Source organism: Terrapene carolina, unplaced genomic scaffold (assembly GCF_002925995.2).
Source record: "Terrapene carolina triunguis isolate 2854851 unplaced genomic scaffold, T_m_triunguis-2.0 Scaffold191, whole genome shotgun sequence".
NCBI lineage: Eukaryota > Metazoa > Chordata > Testudines > Emydidae > Terrapene > Terrapene triunguis.
Genome location: NW_020664542.1, coordinates 1,729,350 through 1,749,355, shown reverse-complemented (window position 1 = coordinate 1,749,355; position 20,006 = coordinate 1,729,350). Strand labels below are relative to the sequence as shown.

Genomic DNA, 20,006 nt, shown 5'->3' with positions numbered 1-20,006 from the left:
TTATGCCCAAATAAATCTGTTAGTCTTTAAGGTGCCACCAGACTCCTTGTTGTTTTTGTAGATACAGACTAACACGGCTACCTCCTGATACTTTATTCTTAGTATTATTATTGCTGTGAGAATATTGGTCTTTGTATGAACAGGCAGGATAACGAGGGGTTTTACAAAGGTGTGGACCCTTTGTAACTAAGGCCATGTCTATACGTACAGTGCTGCAGTGGTGCAGCTGTACCGCATCTGGGGAAGATGCTCTATGCCGATGACATGCCGAGCTCTCCCGTCAGCATAATGAAACCACCTCCGTGGGCGGCGGAAGCTCTTCCACCGATATAGCGCTGCACACACAAGCCTTTGTCGGTGTAACGTACATTGCTCGGGGGTGTGGTTTTTTTCACACCTCTGAGTGACATAAATTATGCTGACATAGGCTGTAGTGTAGACATAGCCTAAGTTTTTAAGGTAAATGCATCCTCTGGGTTTATAGCTCTTTCCAGCTGAATATTGTCAAATGCCCTGTGATGAAAGAGCCTGGGAGTTAAATGAAGACAAATGTTTAACTTCCAGTGTTGAGTTTTGACCCACGCATACCTTAATATCCTTGGGGCGAAGGGCCCTTCATCATTACTACTAGAATAAAATACGGTAACTTCAGTAAGCTTTACAGGTGCTGGCTGTCATGCTGTCAGACAGACAAGGTGGGTGAGGTGATATTTTTTATTGGGCCAACTTGTATTAGTGAAAGAGACAAGCTTTCAAGCTACGCAGTTGCCTTCTTCAGCTGGATGATGAAGTTTTTGCCAGAAGTGGCTGACTGCTGATAGCTAGGCGGTATCCATCTACATGGCTATAGGTCATTGACTTGGATGGCTGGACCCTGAAAGATGCTTGTGCTGTTACAGACTAGCAAGGAGGAAACTATCACTTTTAACCCGAGCATCTTAAACTGCTGTATTCTTCAGGCATATTCGCCTCCTTCTCCAGTATCCCTGGGTATCCAGAGGGTTACCATGTTGTTTCTTCTGCAGTGTTTCTTTTCGCTTAGGTCTCACTTGGGAGGTGTTTCTCTCCATGGCATGTTCTCACTTTGGAGACACTGGTCTCACAGGCTAACAAGTTGACCTGCCCCCAGTACTTTGGGTTCACCAGTCTGTGTGCTCACTTTCACTGCTGCCCGTTCTGTGCCCCATCCTGAATCTCCCCTTCCTTCTTTGCAGGCAACATTTTTGTTGTTGCCCTTCTGACCCAAACAGTTAAACCACAGGACCCTGAATATTAACTGTTTTAGGAGAAATTGATGGAATCAGGTGTGTTCTTTGGTGCAATCCTGTTTATATAAAACCAATGAACATAAAGTCCTGTTTCCCTGAACACAACAGAAATCAAACAGCAGGAGACCATTCTTTTGGTTGCAGAATATGCCTCTTTCCAGGCATTACTCTATCCAGAAGCACTTAGCTTTGTCTCAGGTTCACGCTAAAGTGTTTCTCTGGCTGCATCTAGGGCATGGGTTCTCACATGAAATTTTTGGTGGCCTCAGAGTGCGGCCACCAACTCTTGCTGGTGGTTGCTCTGACAATTTTTCCTAAAATACTACCGTAATATACTCGTTCATAAGCTGAATATTTTTGGTAAAAAAGTGGCGCATCAAAGAGCGGGGGTCGGCTTATAAATGGGACTACACCAAAATTTGATGATTTTAAACTCTATGGAATCATTGAATTGAATATCTAATACATTGTCGTTTTGTTTACCTGGAGCGTCTGCAGGCATGGAGCCCCTCAGCTCCCTGTGGCTGGGAACGGCAAACCGCAGCCACTGGGAGCTGAGGGGCTCCGTGCCTGTGAACGCTCCAGGTAAACAAAACGTCCCAATCCGCCAGCGGCTTACCCTGACGGGTCGGGAGCCAAAGTTTTCCAACTCCTGAAATATAGGGTCAGCTTATGAAAGGGTCATACAGTTTTTGCTATTTTTACCTATCCATTTTGGGGGGGTCAGCTTATAAACGAACGGGCTAATGAACGAGTATATATGGTAATTAACTTTAGGAAAAACAAATATGCACATATACATGTCTAAATCATTGTAGTTTATTTATGTAGAGGTTTTTTTCAGACAAAATAATCTACAGTTGTCTCTGTTCTTTACTGGACCTAAATAGAATAGAAACACAAATAAGGTGCTCCCTACCCACCTCCCATCCCGGGCTTAATTTGTCCCCCAGCTTGCCGGGGCTGAGTAAGTCGGCTGTGAAAAGTAGTATTAACAAATGCACAAATATCACTTTTCACAGTAGCAGACTTAGTAGCTAGCAAACATCTGACCGAGCTGTCACTAGACGTGTTGCTTGTTGATTGAATTTCCAGACTCAGGGAGACATCCACTGAAGGAAAAAGCTGTAAGAGCAGTGTGGAGTTGTGTTCACATTTTAGCTTTGAAATAGCTATTCTACACAGCAATGGCATGGTTGAGTCATGTCTGATGATAGAATTACCCTCTCAGACATTTACAGTAACTTTAGGTGAGCTCCAGAAATAACACTTCTGCGATGAGTGATGGAAAATACGTGTGCAAATGGAGGCCAGCATTTTCAAAAGCCACTAGTGATTTTTGGGGCACCTCAATCTTTGGGGGTTTAACTTGAGACCTCTTAAAGGGGCCTGATTTCCAGAAGGTACTGAGCATCCGCCTTCTGGAAACCAAGCCCCTTCAAGGTGTTGCATGTCGGGCACCCAAAATCGCTAGTCACTTTTAGAAAATGTTGACCTAAGTCTTCGTAAATGTGGGGATGAAAGGAAAGCTTTGCAAAATGTGCTGTTCTGATGTCCCTTTGGGCCTCTACTATACCCCATACACTAGGGTAACCAGAGACCAAGTGTGAAAAATCGGGACAGAGGGTGGGGGGTAATAAGAGCCTATATAAGAAAAAGCCCCAAATATCAGGATTGTCCCTATAAAATCAGGGCATCTGGTCACCCTACCATACACATAACTTCCTACTCATGAATGCATCACAAATATGTTAACACCAGGATATCCTGGAGATTATTCCAAATACTACATCCATCTTAGGCAGGGCTTCCCAGCAGTATTAATACTCATCACAGGTGCAACTCTTTAGAAGACTTGCTGGTCCCAACCCCAGCCTCTGGTGTCCTTTTAATTCTACCCACTTGTACACAGGCATTATCTCAATTTACACGATCACATCCTGTTTCTCAAATGCAGTATATTAGACACTTTTTTCCCTACAGTCTTGGATACAAACTTGCAGCATGCTGTAATTTTTCATGTACAATCAAACTTTGTTGGAATGGTCCAGTTATCTTCATTTACTTAGACTTTCCACGGGACTGATGTCTTACTGGTATGTATTTTACTCATTTAGCAAGTCCTACAGTTTCTCCAAAATGCAGCACAGCATACCTTAGGTGCAGTTCAGAGCAGTAAACTAACAAATCTACTTAGCTACAAAATTTCATTGGCTAAATTTCACTACTGCTCTGTTGTACTTAATTTGTTGTATGTTTTGTAACTGTACTCTTCATATAAATGACTTTAACTGCCTCTGGGTGGTATGCAGAGTAGAAGACTCTCCACTTGTCTAAGGTTGTAGAAAATGTATATCATACTGATTTAGACTGTCCTTATGCATTGGTGTACAACCTTCACTTTGTCCCTTCCTGGTTTGAGTGCTTAACCAAACAGGTACTTTTCTCAACAGTCGAATTTATTTAGGAGCTTAGGGGAGCAATAATCAGAATGTAGAAATGTGTGTTTGGCTAGACGTGGCCAGAAGACCCTATTCCATGCACCTGCAGGAGCAAGCTGCTCGCCCTTAGAAATAATTCACTTGCAGTTTGTGCAGTACAAGACATACAGTGAATGAAGCAAGAATGTCCACGATCCCTGTCTCATTGAGTGTGCCTTCAGCTGTCCAGTTGAGTACAAAGGCTAGTACCAGAAACTTCAGAGGAAGGTACAAGTAACCCTTGATAGACAATTATGAAATAACCTGCCTAGAGGGGAAGGTTTTCCTGCAACACCTATCATTTAATAGATGGCTTATGCCCTGAAGCAAGAAAGTTGATTAACCTTCTAAAACTCTTTAATCATGTCTATTGTACAGGTATTTTCTCATATAAACATCTAATCTTTCCATATGTTAACTATGCTGTATAAAGTGGTTTCTTCTGTCTGCTTTAAATGGATCACCTTTCACTATAAGAAGGTTGGGTAGGGTTTACTCCAATATGTATGCTGGAGTGGGTTCCTTTAGTGTTGCAGCACTTCAGCAGGGGTCCATTGTAACAGACTTCATAATGATGCAGGATTTGTTTACATTCTGAAGTCTGATTGTGAATGAGATTACGCATTTCTGGATTTATTTAATTCTGTATCGAGACTTGAAGGAGGTAGGGGTGTATGAGGTCCCAGACGGTATGCAGAGTGTGCCTTCTAATGGGGTTGGCTTACAGGGGAGCATAGAATGTGTCTAACAGGTTAACATTTCAGAAGTCATTGCTTGAAGATACTACAATGAACGTGGCAGCCGCAGCAATCAGCCAGGTGCTGGGTGGCCCTAGGAAAGGGGAGCAGAAGGTGTACTTTTCAGTATTGTGTATGAAATGGCATGAATACTGTCATTGCTTTGAGACTTGCAAATCAAAAGTTTCCGATTTTATGTTAAGTGTTTTTGACCCTTTCTTTCAGGTCATATCTGACTCCTGTGCGGGATGAGGAAGCAGAGTCACTAAGGAAGGCCCGATCCAGACAGGCCCGCCAGACTCGTAGGTCTACACAGGTGAGGAGTGAAATTCCTGATGGCCCTGCAGCAGAGTAGCAGACAAACTGGCATTTAATGGGCGGTGGTATCTTGTTCTGCTAGTCCATCACCATACGCATATAGACTTGTCTGGGGAGACAGAAGGGGAGTTGGGTGGTGGCCTACAAAAGGTGCCAAGGCAGCTTTACAGTCCTTTGATTGGAGAAGTCTTTGTACACCACTTGGGTCTCAAAGCCCTTTACAGACTAAGTGACCACAAACAATACACAAGGGTCATGTAATTTGCTGAAATGCAGCCACTTAAAAGGATGTCATGTTTCACCTTATAACAGCCAACAACAATGTTACACAGTTCGGAACAGAAAACAAAGAAACATATATCCATCTTAAACTTCAGGAAGAATTGGGTTAGCAGATTGCAGTTCTCCAGGTCCCAACTTGGCTGGGACAGTTTTCCAGGATGTGTGAGCAGTTCTCTGAAGATCTCAGTGTTTGTTACAAATACTGATTGTCTTTGTTTGAAGTGATTACAACTAGGCTGTAGAAATACATCCCAGGCTGACATCCAGTGCACGTCCTTGCCATTCAAACCATTTTACCCCAAACTTGTTTAAAAACAAGTTTATATATTTGAGCTACATAAGTGCAGGAAAATAAGACCACGTGCTGAAGACGGCGTGTGTGTATGTGTTGATTTAACTCATCAGTATTTTTAAATGACTTCATAGAATCATAGACTTTAAGGTCAGAAGGGACCATTATGATCATCTAGTCTAACCTCCTGCACAACTCAGGCCACAGAATCTCACCCACCCACTCCTGTATCAAACCCCTGACCTATGTCTGAGCTATTGAAGTCCTCAAATCGTGGTTTAAAGACTTCATGGTGCAGAGAATCCTCCAGCAAGTGACCCATGCTCCACGCTGCAGAGGAAGGCGAAAAACCCCCAGGGCCTCTGCCAATCTGCCCTGGCGGAAAATTCCTTCCCGACCCGAAATACAGTGATCAGCTAAACCCTGAGCATGAGGGCAAGACTCACCAGCCAGCACCCAGGAAAGAATTCTCTGTAGTAACTCAGATCCCACCCCATTTAACATCCCATCACATGCCAGTGGGCATATTTACCGCTAATAGTCAAAGATTAGTTAATTGCCAAAATTAGGCTATCCCATCATACCATCCCCTCCATAAACTTATCAAGCTTAGTCTTGAAGCCAGATATGTCTCTTGCCTCCACTGCTCCGCTTGGAAGGCTATTCCAGAACTTCACTCCTTGGATGGTTAGAAACTGTCCAATTTCAAGTCTAAACTTCCTGATGGCCAGTTTATATCTATTTGTTCTTGTGTCCACGTTGGTACTGAGCTTAAATAATTCCTCTCCCTCCCTGGTATTTATCCCTCTGATATAGTTATAAAGAGCAATCGTATCTCCCCTCAGCCTTCTTTTGGTTAGGCTAAACAAGCCAAGCTCTTTGAGTCTCCTTTCATAAGACAGGATTTCCATTCCTCGGATCATCCTAGTAGCCCTTCTCTGTACCTGTTCCAGTTTGAATTCATCCTTCTTAAACATGGGAGACCAGAACTGCACACAATATTCCAGATGAGATCTCGCCCTTTCCTTGTATAACGGTACTAACACCTCCTTATCTCTACTGGAAATATCTCGCCCGATGCATCCCAAGACCGCATTAGCTTTTTTTCATGGCCATATCACGTTGGCGGCTCATAGTCATCCTGTGATCAACCAATACGCCGAGGTCCTTCTCCTCCTCTGTTACTTCCAACTGATACGTCCCCAGCTTATAACAAAAATTCTTGTTGTTAATCCCTAAATGCATGACCTTGCACTTTTCACTATTAAATTTCATCCTATTACTATTACTCCAGTTTACAAGGTTATCCAGATCTTCCTGTATGATATCCCGGTCCTTCTCTGTATTGGCAATACCTCCCAGCTTTGTGTCATCTGCAAACTTTATTAGCACATTCCCACTTTTTGTGCCAAGGTCAGTTATAAAAAGATTAAATAAGATTGGTCCCAAGACCGGTCCCTGAGGAACTCCACTAGTAACCTCCCTCCAGCCTGACAGTTCACCTTTCAGTGTGACCCGTTGTAGTCTCCCCTTTAACCAGTTCCTTTCAATTTTCATATTGATCCCTATCTTTTCCAATTTAGCTAATAGTTCCCCATGTGGAATCGTATCAAATGCCTTACTGTAATCGAGGTAAATTAGATCTACTGTGTTTCCTTTGTCTAAGAAACCTGTTACCTTCTCAAAGAAGGAGACCAGGTTGGTTTGGCACGATCTACCTTTTGTAAAACCATGTTGTATTTTGTCCCAATTACCATTGACCTCAATGTCCTTAACTACTTTCTCCTTCAAAATTTTTTCCAAGACCTTGCATACTACAGATGTCAAACTAACAGGCCTGTAGTTACCCAGATCACTTTTTTTTCCTTTCTTAAAAATAGGAACTATGTTAGCAATTCTCCAGTCATACAGTACAACCCCTGAGTTTACAGATTCATTAAAAATTCTTGCTAATGGGTTTGCAATTTCATGTGCCAGTTCCTTTAATATTCTTGGATGAAGATTATCTGGGCCCCCTTATTTAGTCCCATTAAGCTTCTGAGTTTGGCTTCTACCTTGGGTGTGGTAATATCTACCTCCATATCCTCATTCCCATTTGTCATCCTACCGTTATCCCTAAGCTCCTCATTAAAGACTGAGGCAAAGTATTTGTTTAGATATTGGGCCATGCCTAGAGTATCGTTAACCTCCACTCCATCCTCAGTGTTTAGCAGTCCCACTTCTTCTTTCTTTGTTTTCTTCTTATTTATATGGCTATAGAATCTTTTACTATTGGTTTTAATTCCCTTTGCAAGGTCCAACTCTACATGACTTTTGGCCTTTCTCACTTTATCCCTCCATATTCTGACCTCAATAAGGTAGCTTTCCTTGCTAATCGCTCCCATCTTCCACTCCTTGTAGGCTTTCTGCTTTTTCTTAATCACCTCTCTGAGATGCTTGCTCATCCAGCTTAGTCTACAATTCCTGCCTATGAATTTTTTCCCCTTTCTTGGGATGCAGGCTTCTGATAGTTTCTGAAACTTTGACTTGAAATAATTCCAGGCCTCCTCCACCTTTAGATCCACAAGTTCTTCAGTCCAATCCACTTCCCTAACTAATTTCCTTAAGTTTTTAGTTAGCCCATTTGAAATCAAAAACCCTAGTCACAGATCTATTTTTGTTTATTCTTCCATTTAGTTTGAATTGGATTAGCTCATGACTTCTCTTTTTACAGGTAGGAAGTCCAAAATGACTTGCTAGTTTGGTTTCGGTGGGGGAGGGAACACAGCAGTCTCATTTTAAATTGTTAATATTTCCACTGATCAGTGTTCTAATGGAGAAAATAGAAATGATCACATTACTATGAATTTACACTGACGTGAGGACCATCCAAAATTCGAGAAAAATATGGGTGGTCTGTTAGAGGCACAGATACAGTCACTAATCCCATAAGAACCCCCCTGTCTGCTTGGTTACCAGCTTCAGTAAACATACCAGATGAGTAGACTCAGTTGTCACCCATTATTGCAAAAATGTGTAATGAAGTGTTTGTAATATACCTGCCGATGTTTTTGTGGGCTGAAGTCAGACACACAGCAGCATCGTAGGGAAATTCAGAAAGTAGGTTGAATCAAATTTCTTTGAATACAGCTCTAGGCATCAGTCCCATAAATTAAACACCACAATGTGAATTTAAACCAAGAACTGCCCATAAATATGTCCAGCGCAGCCCATGTCATTCTCAGCAGCCTTAGTGAAAAGAGAAGATGGGCTTTGCAACATGCCTGGAAGGCTGACTGATCTGGGCTCTGGTGGATCAAGGCTTGCATTCCAATCTCTGCTCAGACAGCTGTGCCTCTTTCCACAACACCATGGGCTTCATATCTATCACCTGCGCAATTTAAAAATTCAGAACAAACGTACTTCGTCTATGTACAACAGTGGCCCACGGAACCCAGGAGAGGGGTAAACTTTCCAGAAATCAATCTAGTGTTCAAGGTCTCTTTCCAAGGAGCTAGCTCCTTAACACCCATCACCAAGGAAGGTGGGGGTGTTCTACGTTCAGAATGGGAAATAATCTGTCTGATAGTCATGTGAATTATGACGAGATTGTCGCCATATGGGTTTTAGTCCTTTGTGTTTATAGGAATGTTACTTCCTGGTCTGAATTTAGTAACTTTACACATTGAAGCCTGTAGTTGATGGTTACCATTTGTGGCTTAGTCTAGAATACATCAGACTGACACACCATCAGAAAAGTGTGTGTGTGTGTAACAGAATAAAAAGTAAAATCCTGCGATGACAAAGTGGCTGGAGAAAGTATATATTGGAGTGCTATAGTCCAGACCCTCAGACTGGCACATCTGGTGAGCTCTAGTAAGTGTTCCTGGGAACAGTTAATTCCGCGTACCCCCTCCAGATGTACAAACTAAGGCTGCAGTTCTGGTTGCCGGTGACATTGCAAGCGCCTTTGCTCTTCACTCTTATGGCTTGATGCTCTGCACTGAGTTTGCTTTTGAGGAGTCCAGTGATGATGCATGTTAGCTGAGAAGTATTAAGTGCTATCCCAATCTATTACTTTATATAAGGTAGGGGCAAGAGACCTCTATCAGGATCAAGACCCATTGTGCTAGGCAAAGTGGACAGGTGGTACCTGTCTTGAAGAACTTGCCATCTAACTAAAGAGACAGGTTTTATCAGGTGCATGAAGCACATAACAAACCAGCATGTGTAACTGATGCAATCTTACCCCTTTCCCAGGGTGTAACACTCACAGACCTTCAGGAGGCAGAACGAACTTTCAGCCGGTCTCGAGTGGAGCGGCAAGCTCAGGAACAACAAAGTGAGAAACCTGAGAGCACTGAGGACAGCAGTGAGAGACGGGAGGAGACCCGGCCCTGGTGGAATAGAAACCAGGATGAGGAGGTGATCTCTCTATCCTTAATAGCTGCTACTTGAGAGTTCAGTGGTTTGGGACAACTGAGATTGAGTAAAATTCTTCTGACTGTCTCCTTGTGGACTTGCTACTAGGAGGATTAGTACAGTCAGAAATGACCCAGGCCTGATTAATCTAGGTATGTGGGTACTTGGAAATTAATCTGTGTATAGTGTTGCTGTGTTATGGCTCAGCTATTGCTTTGTTCTCGACTTGACATAACACTTGTCTCTTGTCAGACAAAATAAATCATGGAAGTAACAATACCATGGAATGCAAAGGCTAATAAAAGGAGAATTGTGCCACAGTTCCTCTCTTCTGGCAATAAGGGTCAGGATTGAGGCCTAGCATCTGAAGAAATGGGTTTTTTACCCACGAAAGCTTATGCCCCAAAAAATCTGTTAGTCTTTAAGGTGCCACCGGATTCCTTAATGTTCCTCTACAGATGTTTTGAATGTAGTTGGTGGATTCAGGTGATTGGGGGTGGGGGGAGGGGAGAGGAGAGATAGAGAAGTCTCATAGGAGGTCATCATCTCCCCAGGCATTACGTTTATTTGGACTCTTGAACCCAAGTGGCTTTTCTTACATAGAGAATACTTGCTGCAAAATGAACGTCCAGCTGGAGTAAAGTCAATGAACACCACAAGAAGTATTGTAAACAGATGAGTTGTGGAACCCCTTCTGTATAAAATCTCACCATTGACTTGACTTCCTCTAGAAAGGATTGAGTTGTTGAATTAACCAAACCTGTTACACAACTGTTAATCTTATCATTGGCATGTACCCTTGTTTTACATGGAAGCTGATTAACAACCACATGACAAGAAAAGAAGCCTGAATCCAGCAACTCTTTAGTAGATAATGTTTTCACCCCTCAGCTCATATACACACCTAGCAAGCAACCTGGAGGTCTGTGATATTTCTACTAACCATCTTCTATAGCCCAGATTGGCTTTTCCCATAAAATGTGCTCACAGCTTTTTGCACCTCCATACCTCATCCCACTGTGAACCAAGTCCTGTGGTGATGGTCTCCTATATCTCTGCAGGAGTGACATTGCAGTACTGGCCAAACACTTTACTGGGGACAGATATATAATGGTCCTGTCTCTTTTGTCCCCTTTAGACTCTCGACAGTTCATTTCTATAAAGGATACCTGCTAGTCTTGGCAGTATGGGTCAAGCAAGCTGCTCTTCGGTCTTCAAGCTGTGTTCCGAATGTGACTGTGCAATCCAAAATTACTTTAAAAACAAACAAAAACCTGTTTCCTCTTCTTCCACTCACCCCAGCCAGATGGAATACATTTTATGCTGTTTTCCTAATCTGTCCTCTGTGGCAAGGTGTGGTTTATCCAACGGCAGTGTGGAGGACTGTAAACGCTGAGTGATTACATCCAGTAGCTAAAGTCCAGTTCTCCTAGTCGTTACCTTTCTGCTAACCTTTATTTATGGCTCTGTTTATTTACAGTCTGTCTATCGGCGATTAAGGTGTCCAGCACAAACAGACAAACCCACAACACCAGTATCTCCCTCCACGTCAGCCCCTTCTCTTTACACAAGTTCTCACCTGGCCCGGACAAGTAGATCTCTGGACCCTGACTCTGTGAACCCAGCAGACTTCCAAAGCACGGCCACTGAGATGGAGAAAAATGGTACGTACCTCCTAAAATGAGAAGACAACCCAAGCATTTCAGGCCAAGGTGTTTAATGAATAAGCAATATGCTCAGTGTACATAGCCTGAGATTCTAGGTTTATTTCCTGCTCTTCCAGCAGGGGACTGGTTCAGGTGGGCTGCCAGCTTGTCAGATGTGTATGTAAACAGAATGACTGAAAGAGGGTATCCAAGTCCCTTATGAAGTGGTCCATTTTTATTGCCTTTGCAGACATGAATAAGAGGTGGTGGCTTTTCCTTTGACCATCTACTGGGAGGGAACATCTAGATTCTCCAGGAAGCGGTGCTAGAGAACTTGACTAATGTAACTCCTCCCTCAGAATCCTGATAAGCTAATGCCCCTGCATGGTGTTGGGAGCTATGCAGATAAAGGGACAGCCACTGTCTGGGCCCGTCTAGAAGAAAGGAGTGCAAAATATTAGGTGTAGTGGGGAAGAGGGATTCCATCTTGTATGTTTATTGACTGAAGTGTAGTACAACACGAGCCCTTTCTTGGTGATGGAAACCAGTTTGAAAATGTCACCAGGGCTTTGAGAAAAGCACACAGGTAAATCATTTAAATCAAAGCAGTCTGTCCTTGTTTGGCTAGAGTGTGAAGATCAGGATTTAGATGATAGATCTCCAAACAAGCAGTCAATCCGAGAGAGACGGCGGCCAAAGGAGAGGCGAAGAGGCACTGGAATCTCTTTCTGGACAAAAGATGTGAGTGACCTTGTTGGGGTGGGAGAAAAGGGAATTTGTTCTACCACATTCAAAGTGAATTTGCTTCTGGTTTTGAATAGGATGGCTGCATCCTGTTAGCTTAGTGCATAGGCCTGAAAGGTCCCAGGAAGAAAAGCTCTGTGTAAGCTTGAAAGCTTGCGTCTCTCACCAACAGAAGCTGGTCCAGTAAAAGATATTCCCTCATCCACCTTGTCCTTTAAAGTTTATCAAATGGGAGGTAATTGGAGAAGCTCTGAGATAAGCACCATCTCCTGCCTTTGAGAATCTGCCTTTGATTACTGAGACTTAAAGTTCCTTTGTACAATCCCTTTCTCAAAAGCTTTTCACAGTTACCTAGATATCAAGAATCAGCACCTCTCTCTTGAAAAGCCTAGTCACCTAAATACCAGGAAATCCAAACCTTGCTGCTATAGAAGTTATTACGCTACATTCATTTTCTTCTTTCTCTCTAGGATGACGAGGTTGATGGGAATGAGGAAGTGAAGGAGTCTCGGGTAAGTGAGGATCCAACGATGTACATTGCCTTAACTACCTTGCTGTCATCTACATTTTGATGGCAGCAGGACTGCTGTGAATTCACTTGTATTTGTTAGGGAAAGTGTGTCTGTCTGAACAACACATTGCTTCCAGCCTGGTATTCACTCCAGTTCTGTGAAGCAAATCGCTGCTGATCTTTCCTCGGGAAGCTATGGTGCACATACACCTTGAATCTGCTGTTCTATGAGGTCTGTGTAGTCTGATTGTCAAGGAAACCTGAAGGGTTGTAACAGCGGCTGTGAGATGAAGGCTGTGCTAGGGGTCTAATATACTGTATCAAAAGGCTGACTGCAGAATTTGGGAAGTGTGGCTATCACGGGTCACAAGGGAAGCCGAGATCTCTTAACTCAGAATGTGGCTCAATAGAGTAAGAGGGATTCATTCTAACTTAGAAAACAAGTATATTTGTACTTCCCATGCCTACACCCTTGTCTTGTTCTGGGTGCAGGCTTTCTATTCTTCTATCCCCTACAACTGGAACAGTCTTGCTATTCTCCAAATTCCTTCAAATCTCTCTTCCTTTCTTTCATCTATAATTGCTAAACCCTCCATTGCCTGAACAGTCTAGTATCTTGCCTTGTTTTTGGTCTTGTCTGTCTTGGGCTGAGACACATTTGGGGCCAGGAACATGTCTTGGTCTGTTGAACAATGTTTGTTCCAAAACCATCAGTGCATCATTTGTTAGACCAGGAGAAAAATAACAGCTGTTCAAGGCTCCATAAGTACCTCACTGGTGGTTGACATCAGGTGCCAGCATGGGCATATGATTTTATTATTTAAAAAGAACCCAATTTCATTCAGTCCAAATGGCTTTTTCACATATTTTGCTAAACAGATCATTTTGCGGCATGGCGGTTGGTGGCACTGTTTTAATCAATTGTTGAGGGATCCATATTCAATTCTGTGGTGTTACAAATTAAGTTTTCTTTGTCATGGACGCTTGTCCTTTCCTTAAAAATACCCCACTTTGACTCAGCCTGATAAAAGTGAATCTGATAGGGACTGAGACTGGTAGGCAAATGGGATGACGGCACAGTATGTCCTTATCTTACAATTGCATAAAGTTGCTCGTGCCAGCCTTCCCTTGTAGAGCACTAAAAACATGGAACTCAAGATGTTCTTCCCAGACTCCGTATTGTAGACAGAGCGGTAGCACCATAATCCCCATTATTGGAACCTGCTTTCAGTTGCCTAAAGATTGCCAAACTTTAATCATTTGAGCTGAAATGTTCCATGCCGGGGTCTGCCTGAAGCTGAAACAGAAACTTTTCTGGGCAGTTTCAGCCAAAACTGTTTAGCCATTTCAGAGAACGACATAAGTGGAAAAATACATTGGGGTGTGCGCGCACACACACACACACACACTCTCTCTCTCTCTCTCTCGCAGGCTGGTGGCCTTTGAGCTAGCTGTTCCTGTGAGAAGCTGGCTAAGTTAGAAGCTTTTGAAAAACCTCAGTTATTACACGCTCACTAGAGACTTCTTAGAGTTTAGCGGCTGAAGTCTCCCCAAAATCTGCTCACAATGAGCATGTTCCAACCCCTCACAGCTCCTGCATGTGACCAGACTGCTCATGACTATCCCCACAGAGCAACAGAGTATGGACGAGCTCAGGGTTGTGGGAACTAAACTCGTCTTTCCATGTAATTGCTGCTCTGGGCCGGGTTGTGACTGGGCACCAGAACTGAGAGCAGGCAACTGGACCAGAGGGAGGAGAAGGAGTAGAATGAGATGAGGAGCCTAGTGAAACTGACTTGGGGGGAGGAAGAGACTGGGACAGGGAGGAGCCAGTTGGTGGAGGGTGAATGGGAAACCGATCTCATGAGGTGCTGGTGTGCAGAGGGGATGACTGAAAGCCTGGGTGGATGGAGCGGCAGATCAGACTAGGACTGGGATGAGAAGCCTGAGGAGTGGAGACTTGGACTGGGTAGGCAAGGGGAATGGGAGTGGAATGAGGAGCTGGGGTGGGGAAGACGCAGGACCTTGACAGGTTGGAGGGGACAAGGCCGAAGGTGTCAAGCTTGGGGAAGGCAGGCAGAAGAGTCTGGTTCCACTAAATGACACACCCTTCAGAGCCTGGAATGGACTCCAATATTCCTGAGTCCTACCCATTCCTCTGCTGTTAGCAAATATCTGTGAAACCCATGGGTAAAGTGTCCTATCCCCCTCTAGCGCTGATCCATAGATGGGATGACAACCTACTACTGCTAGCAGTTACTCGCTTACTCAAGTGGCCGAGATCTGTGCAGTGGATCTAAAGGTTCTAAGTGGAATTTCTATATTAGTTTGCTTTTTAAAAAAAACCATTAAATTATGCAAACTATGTTAAAAACCCAAGCATTCTCCTTGTGAACATTGATCACTCAAAAACTAGGAAATTCCAGAGTTAAGGTTGTTTTACCTTAACCCCCTTGTGCATATGCATTATGGTACAGGTGTTAGTTACATGATCATAGTATTTTTTCCACAGGAGCCCTGCCTCTTCATCCCAATCTCATTTTCTTTGACTACCTTGTCCAAGTGTCTTCACTTCTCAGGTCTCGTCCCAGTCTCCTAGTCCTGCCAGTCCCAGATCAGTTTCTGTAAGATGCTGCATTGACTGACAAGTTTTTATAGGCATGTTGCTGTACTGTGAGAAATACTTGGCATAGTGATTAAGAATGTAGTGTGGGGTTCTGCACTGCTAATTGGAGAGAGAAGTCCTTGTTACTGGGTGTGTGTCAGAAAACCTGGTAGATCAACAAATATTTGGACTTGGATAATCTGGATGCAAAATGTAGATGAGGATTTTGTTTGGGCAAAAAAGAAGGAAGAAAAATGTAACTTAAAATAGCAAATTTTATATAATACAAGTAGAAAAAAGGTTGTGATTCATAGAGAAATTATTTTCCTGCAGTTCTTTTCGGTGGAATTCTGTCTGGCACAAAAATGTGCCTTGCCCAGAAGTTCCAAAGATGGGCCAATGGGCATTTAAGCTTTCTATAACACTCAGCTCTGTGCCAAGTATTTCTCTCAGTACAGGAACATGCCGATAAACTTGTCTGACAATGCAGCATCTTAAAGAAATATTGTCTTTAAACCTGGCTTGTGTACAAATACAATGAAACACCTTTGTGAATGCTTACTTGGTTAAGTTATAAACTTCCAGGACAATGAGAGGTGATGAAGAAAAGGCCTGTTTACATGAACTTCTGGTATCAGCCCAGAGAATACTTCACAACAGCCATGTTAATGGATTTGAACCTTTACACAGAAGTGAGTCATAGGGCTACAGGTTTAGCACATCTGTTTTGTATTGAATGTTATCCTATTATTGCTTATAAAAAGATTCCTGAGTATTTGAAATTGCTGCTACAACCATCCAGCCAAACTCCGTTCCACAGTATTTATCTTTTTGAGTGTCGTGTGTCTTTAACACAGTGTCATCAGATGAGGCTGTAGGAGTTGAGTTTGTGCTCCAACTCATTTTTATTAAAAAGCGTTCAGGAAATTCAACCCTTCTACAGGATAACCTAGAAATTCAAAGTGAAACCTGATGCATCTGAGAATCCTTTTATTAAACTGCAGCTGCCATGTGGCAGTGTTACAGCTGCTGCAGAACCATAGCTTTATTGGGTGGGGGGAAGACAGGCTAATCAAACTCATTGCTTTAAAAAATACATATACATCTTTAAATCCAACTAGTTGGAAGCTTGTATTTCAGAGCACATGACCCTGGCTCCATTACAAAGGTGCTGTCTTTAATAGTATGATTGCATATTTGAATAGCCCTGCAAGGCCATCACTTAGAACCATGATGGAGTCTGTCCTTTCATCCTCCTCCCTTTCCCCGCTTCCAAAAAGGAAACTGTTCTGCTGCTGCACAGGAAGTTCCTAGCCTGCCCTTTTAGGCGAAGGGAGGGTCCGCCTACATCTTGAGTTCTCCCCTTCCTAGGATCTGATTGCCTAATATGGTAAGGTATGTCCAAAGCACAGGCTGTTCTTTGTCCAGATACAAGGGAAGTTGATTAGCAAGAGATTGCCATAGGTGAACGCTTTAGTGACTGATCCAGAAGGAAAGCCTGCTTGTCTAGATTAGTGCAAAATGTTAATATGTACCATAACTTCCTGTCAGAGACCAGTTTGCTGCCCAGTTCCTCTTGGGGTAATTGTAATGCAAAGAGAGGGGGAAATATTTACCACGTTGTATTCACTTTCTAGCACAGATGCAGTATGACATGGGCGGGAAGCCATCCTGGCCCATGTCCAAGGCAGTGTGGGAGGGAGCTGTGTGTCACTTCAGATGAGTACAGTGAAATAAGGCACTTAATCATGCACAGAATAGGGCTTGGTCTCAGAAACTTTGGCTCTGTGCAGCCCTGTTGCAAACAAAAATGCTACAGTTGATTGTATATGTTTCAGGGAAAGTGGTTCTGCAGTCTAAACGCGTGCAATTAGCAACATGTATCTGAATAAAAGTTGAGGCTAAAAATGGCAGTAAACCAGTCTGCAACAGCATTTAACCTTGGAGCCTTAAAATGTTTAGGGATGGCTGCATTATGTTGGTAGTACCCTGAGTATCTTGGCGGGGCACTGTAGAAATAAATATGTATTGTACAAATATTTTTAAAGCTTTAGTCACCATCTGCACAGATTCTCTCTCATATGTTTTGTCCAGCCTCATGACTATCTGTTGCTTTTTCTTAAAACATCATAGGATTGTCCTGGAGTCTCCAGGAATTAAAGATTAACCTTTCATTAAAGCTTATCATGTGATGAAGCCTCCAGGAATATTGGCAAACCAAACCAAAATTGGCAACCCTAAACATCACTGTTTTGGGAAGGAAGCCTGACTTCCTATTTATGGATCACCATGATACAGCATTTAAATCATCGGCCTGTATGCTACAGTAAAAGTGAAGGGGCAGCTGGCTAATTCCTATTTAAGGCACCAGGCATTTGGGGACAAAAATGTTTTGTGAAAAGCTGAGTAATCCACACCCACAAATCTGTTCCATGTAAAACAAATGCTATGGCCTCTTCAGACTGCTCCCCTACAATCACCCAGGTCCTGACTATGGAAGGGGCAGGATGAAACAATATGCTTGATGAAGGCAAGCAAGCTAAAGCCATCTTAAACCTGGCTGTGTCCAAAGAGAGGCCAAACCAAAGAAAAATTACAGTAATACTTTCTGGAGTTCACACTGACCTTCTTACAAGATTGTGGCTATAGATTTCAGTGTCTGGGTGGCTAAAAAGGCTAGCCTTGTGCTTCAACTTCTTGGTTTAATGCGGTACCTTCAGACTTGGTCTAGTGTAAACCTACTAGTCTGTGGAGGTTGCTTATAAGGATGGTCTTTGATGGGTTCGATGGCCCTTAAGTCATGACCTGGACCTGGACATTCCCTGCATTGCTTGTATTGAAATAAATTCCTGTTACTTTAAGGATTAGCAGAACGCTTACGAGCTTAAACCATCCAAACAAAAATTAACAGGCTGTTTGTTTATAGTGTCCAACTATATCTCTTCATAGCATGTTAACAACTTATTTTAATTTTCATCTTTATCTGGTTGACTGTTTTGTGGGTTCCCTACCCCTGTTGGTAACTCAACAATTTAGCCTTTTAGTGCTTGCAGTAGCCTGGAGCTGGGCCCATTTGCTCCAATGGGAGGTACGGACTTGACCTATCAAAATGTCTGATTTTGCTTTGTAATAACTCAGGAAGGGACTAGTAAATATCTGAATGTTAATGTGAGTGTCATGATGAGATTTGTGTCGCTATAAGGGTGTATTTCTTGAAGACTATATGGGTTTTGTCCAAACAGTGGAAGGAAATGGTTTCAGAAGACACTAGCTCATACTTTTTTCCTTATTAAAAGCTTCCTAGTTTCCTTTATTCATTCCCCAAGAAGCAGACAAAATACTTGGAATAGTGTGGCAAAGCTCCTCTGTAGCTGTCACTCCTAGCTGCCTACAGGTGCCTTTGGAAATGATGCATGCTCATGTCTGGGTGGTATGCAACTTGTGTATACAGAGAGCATAAGAAAATGGAGAGGCTGCATTGGTTTGTGGCTTACAAGTGGAACAAAAAGGGTACCTAAAATTCATTTGGAAAAAAGAAGTCAGACTGACCAAAAAGCATCCTACCTGTAAAGGAAGAATTGTGTGTTCTAAATTATTTCAGTGTGTAGATGCCGCTTGTCACTTTGGTCCTTAGAAGGTCATTCCCCTTGTTCTGAAGCACTGGCTATATTTTCCCTTGATGGCTAACTTCTGCAAGAGGCCTCATAATTGAAATGTCATTATTGGTTATACTCCGATAGACTTAGATTCCTCATTCTGGAGGCTAGCATTGCTTTGCGCTGGGTATTCTGTCTTTCCATTTTATAAAAAGTAAATTCCTTATTCTGTAAGGCTCTTTACTGGAAGAAATTGTCATCCAGCCTGGTCTCACCAGGCGTCGGTATGGGGGAGTTCATTTCTTAGTGCATTTTATGTGCCCGTTACTATTCGTGCTAGTACAGAGTGACACTTGGGTGTCTTTTGCACAAAATCTTGCCCACCGCTCCTAGTTTCAGCAATTTATTTACTAGGAGAACTTAAAATCTCTATGAAAAATTGCACCAGCTGTTGAAGAGAAGGTTTGTCCACTAAAAATTGGCCATCCTGATCTCCTTGATAGAAGACAGGAAATGTGATCATTTAAAGATCAAAATAGTAGCATTTGCAGAAAATCATATATTTTAAAGTATTTTTAAAGGAAAAGAGGACAGAAAAAATATCCATTACATAACTTCATTTGTGGCATTAGGCCAAGATTTTCCAAAGCAACTAGTGACTTTGGGTGTCCAACTTGAGATGCCTTAAAGGGGCCCAAATTTCAATAAGTCTTAAGAACCAATCCTCTGAAAATCAGGTCCCTTTTGAGAGGTCTCAAGATGGGCACCCAAAATCACTAGTCACTTTTGAAAATCTTGGACCTAGGTTTTGGAAACATAAAACTTCCAGGGAAGTGAAAGTTTATGGCAAAAATGTGTATTTGAAAACTCTGAATTATTTTGACAAAGGAATTGAAGCTACAATTTTAGTAACCCATCATTAAGAATGACCTGAATGACCTGAAAATCAAAAAGGAATTCTACAAAAAGTGGAAACATGGACAGATTGCTAAGGATGAGTACAAAAGAATAGTACAAGCATGTAGGGACAAAATCAGGCTCCGGCATAAAATGAGTTATACCTAGCAAGGGACATGAAAGGCAGTATGAGGTTATATAAATACATGAGGACGAGAAATAATCAGCT

At 42.6% G+C, this 20,006-nt stretch overlaps 1 protein-coding gene across 6 annotated transcripts in view; it reads left to right on the top strand.

The window, feature by feature from the left end:
• PPP1R12B (protein phosphatase 1 regulatory subunit 12B) overlaps positions 1 to 20,006 on the top strand; it is a 157,939-nt gene that overhangs the window by 88,491 nt on the left and 49,442 nt on the right. For all 6 annotated transcript variants that reach the window (XM_026654370.2, XM_026654368.2, XM_026654367.2 and 3 more), the window contains 5 exons: positions 4,711 to 4,801; positions 9,617 to 9,781; positions 11,259 to 11,442; positions 12,053 to 12,165; positions 12,639 to 12,680. In XM_026654370.2, the coding sequence (XP_026510155.1) occupies positions 4,711 to 4,801; positions 9,617 to 9,781; positions 11,259 to 11,442; positions 12,053 to 12,165; positions 12,639 to 12,680 (595 nt within the window). The remainder of the gene's footprint in view (positions 1 to 4,710; positions 4,802 to 9,616; positions 9,782 to 11,258; positions 11,443 to 12,052; positions 12,166 to 12,638; positions 12,681 to 20,006) is intronic.